The following is a 3,025-nucleotide window of genomic DNA, read 5'->3' on the forward strand; positions in this document are numbered from 1 at the left end:
TATCTCAAAACAAAAAATAATGACAAACAAACAAGTTTAAATATCAGAACATCGGCTAACTGCAGCCGCTGACATTAACATGATGAACAGCAGGGCTTGGGCTATGTAATGAATCTCTTACATAAAGGGCCATGAATGTGCTTTTAGGGACTATCAAAGCTCCAGTGGACTTTGTTTCCAGCACGTATGTGGAGAGTCTGTCCGTAGATGCTCATGGCTGGTTACCTACGATTACCAGTTCCTGCTACACTGAACGGTGGTCAGTCTGTCGATATCTCTTTACCTCCCGCGTCAAACACACTACGTAGTGATCATAGTAAGGAGGGTTTTAAAAACAGGGGTGATGACGAGGTGTAGGGACAGTATGATGATAGTGTTTTTATTGAAAATAAATGTTGATCCGATGTTATCCATTTATAATGGTCTCTTTAAAGTGATGCTAAAGATGAGTTTGCATACTCAACATTTGAGGTAATTAAGTCATTCAGTCAATAATCTAAATTTATGATGTTGGTGGCAAGTATTGTGTAAATCTAACAAACATTTAAATCCTACCACTATCCACAGTGGCTGTCATTCAGTATGTATTCCTCAGGCCAGCATGAAGGATAGCTTAAAAATTACTTAAACTTACTTCGTTTGTAGTTAGCATGATGACAATCTTGGCAAATAAGGGTGAAATAAAAGGGAATATAATCTCAAAATAAAAAAACACTATTCATTAAGCTTTCTTAATTTCCAGTAATTAGCAGGTTTGTGCATCTACTGGATCTGCACCAAGAACCTTACAATGTTGTTTCAAGTGGAAAATGCAGTTCACTGTTGACTGCCACTTACACTAAAGCGGAGAAAAACGATGTGCCATGTCTCATCACAAGGAAATGGGTTTTGTCACATTTACAGTCGCCTTTATGCTTTTTTCTTACACTCCCAGCCCTCTTCACTGCAATTGGTAATAAGAAGATTTGTTCATGCTTACTGCATCTAATCACCCAGCTAAAGCATGAGGCACTCTTCCTCTTGCTTACTTCCTCCAATTGTTTTACTGATTATTTGCTTGGTGGGTTGAGAGCATGTTTTGTTATGAGTGACAAGACTACAAACACCTCATAACCTCCCAACCCAATAAAGACCCAGCAGACTCCTCTGCTCCCACAATCTGACCTTGTCTCTCTTTTTTGCTAACTGTACATTACCTGCTGTCTCTTGGCAGCCATAAGATTCAGCTTGTCCACTTCTGGTTTCAAGGCCTTATACTGGATTCCAAGGTCCTGCTCTGTTCCTGCATTGCGCACTTTCACCAGATTGTCCTCCACCTGAGCCAGGTTGATGAAAAAAGTTAGACAATACTTCAAAACTTTTACTGTAAATGTTAGTTTTATAATGTCCAGGTGTATGCTCGGGCAGAACACATCGAGATTTCAAACAGCAATTTTCAAAATTGCAATCAAATCAAGCTGTGATTTTAATTAGCAGTAGCTTGTAAGCTTAAGTTTCCAAATGTGAAAAGTCCAGCTGGCTGGAATTAAATAAACAATGAAAGTTTTTTTAGTTTTTTTTGTGATACATTTACGTTTAGTTTATGAATTAAATTAATAGAAAAAGTAGTTAATACCACCTTCCTTCTCCAGGCAAGACAAGCATGGACATTTGGGCTAATTGCTGTGACATGGAACAGCTATTCCAAAAATCTGGCCCATTTAATTTTACTTCATTATTTACACTCCCGTAGGGCCCAACCTCCCCTGGCTCTGTAGTATCCCTAAGTGAGAGATTGACCATTTCTGGTCACATCGTGGCAAAAAGTATGTCTACTAACTAACAAATAAGTCTTTCTGTACATTATTAGATAACTCATGTAAACTTTCAGTACTGGGTGAATTGATTTACTCTAGCCCATGCTTTAATCAAATTAATTCCTAGTATCAATTTCATTGCTCAAAATAGGTAATCAGTTGGTAACACTCTTCTTGATAAAGAAAATAGAGAAGTAAGGCTTTGTAAATGAGCGGAATAATTAAATTTAAGAAAGTTCAAATTTACCTAGTTTGTAATGTATAATATTCAGAAGAACGTAACTCTCTCACCAGTTTAAGTTGCAGTAGAAGTTTGTAGACATCAGACATGTCTGCCAGCACCAAGAGATGTGTGACTGCAGACAGGAGGGCTCTGGCAGCACGAACCATATTGCCCCTCTTCACAGATGAGCAGGGGTCTTCTGCAAATTCTCCAGAAGCCTGCCGCATCGAGTCACCTAAGAATAAGTGACAAAAACAAAACATCTCCTGTTACACCAAAGTTTAAACTGAAAAAAGAAGACCTTTGAACCAGTAACTGTTCAAAAATACCAGCTGTTTTGAACTACTACCTGAAAACCTAAGCTAAGGTTTCATAGAGCTAAAATGTGTACTTAATCGCTTATCGTCTGTGGCAAGAAATGCGTTGTCCCATCTTTTGCAATCATAAAAGAACAAATATGAAACTACATATCTGTTAAAATTTCAATTACCTGGGCATACTCCTCACAAACAGATTGTAATATTGATAAGACACACAAACTACATATCAGTTTATTGCAAAATCACATTAAATAATTGTTTTTCAATGCATTGTGATGGACATTTGATATTTTACTGTGTTTACTGTATTACTTTGGATGCTTATTGCATTATTGTAGACCAATGTTTCACTGTGTGGTTTTTGATTATTTTATCAGGTTGCAGTTGGGTGAAGGTTCCCATGGGAAAAAAGCTCATTAGAGAGTTTTCTTATCTGACTGTCCTTGATAGGCCTTCAACTCAGGGCAGTTGGTCCCTACTCCCTTCCTCCCTAAGACAGCTGCGTAATTTAAAGTCACCTGTTTCTTCACAGGCTGTTTGTCTTACATTCTGCACTCAGTATGTGTATCTGACCCTTTGCAAAGAATAAAACTCGTCGGGACGTCAAGATTGAACTCTTTATTTCAGAAGACTCACTTAAGGTTTAATTTCCATTTCAGCATTAAACTGGCTTCCTCTGTTATCCA

The 3,025-nt window shown here is 37.8% G+C and overlaps 1 protein-coding gene across 1 annotated transcript in view; it reads right to left on the reverse strand.

Annotated features, from left to right (window-relative positions):
* Positions 1-2,254, reverse strand: part of ctnna1 (catenin (cadherin-associated protein), alpha 1) — a gene marked incomplete at its 5' end in the record, with an annotated part of 84,895 nt that extends 82,641 nt beyond the window's left edge. Inside the window, 2 exon segments of the mRNA XM_046030179.1 lie at positions 1,197-1,316; positions 2,088-2,254. Of these exon segments, the coding sequence (XP_045886135.1) occupies positions 1,197-1,316; positions 2,088-2,254 (287 nt within the window).
* Positions 2,255-3,025: the final 771 nt, after the last annotated feature.

The sequence above is a fragment of the Micropterus dolomieu genome, linkage group LG19 (genome assembly GCF_021292245.1).
Source record: "Micropterus dolomieu isolate WLL.071019.BEF.003 ecotype Adirondacks linkage group LG19, ASM2129224v1, whole genome shotgun sequence".
Classification (NCBI taxonomy): Eukaryota; Metazoa; Chordata; class Actinopteri; order Centrarchiformes; family Centrarchidae; genus Micropterus; species Micropterus dolomieu.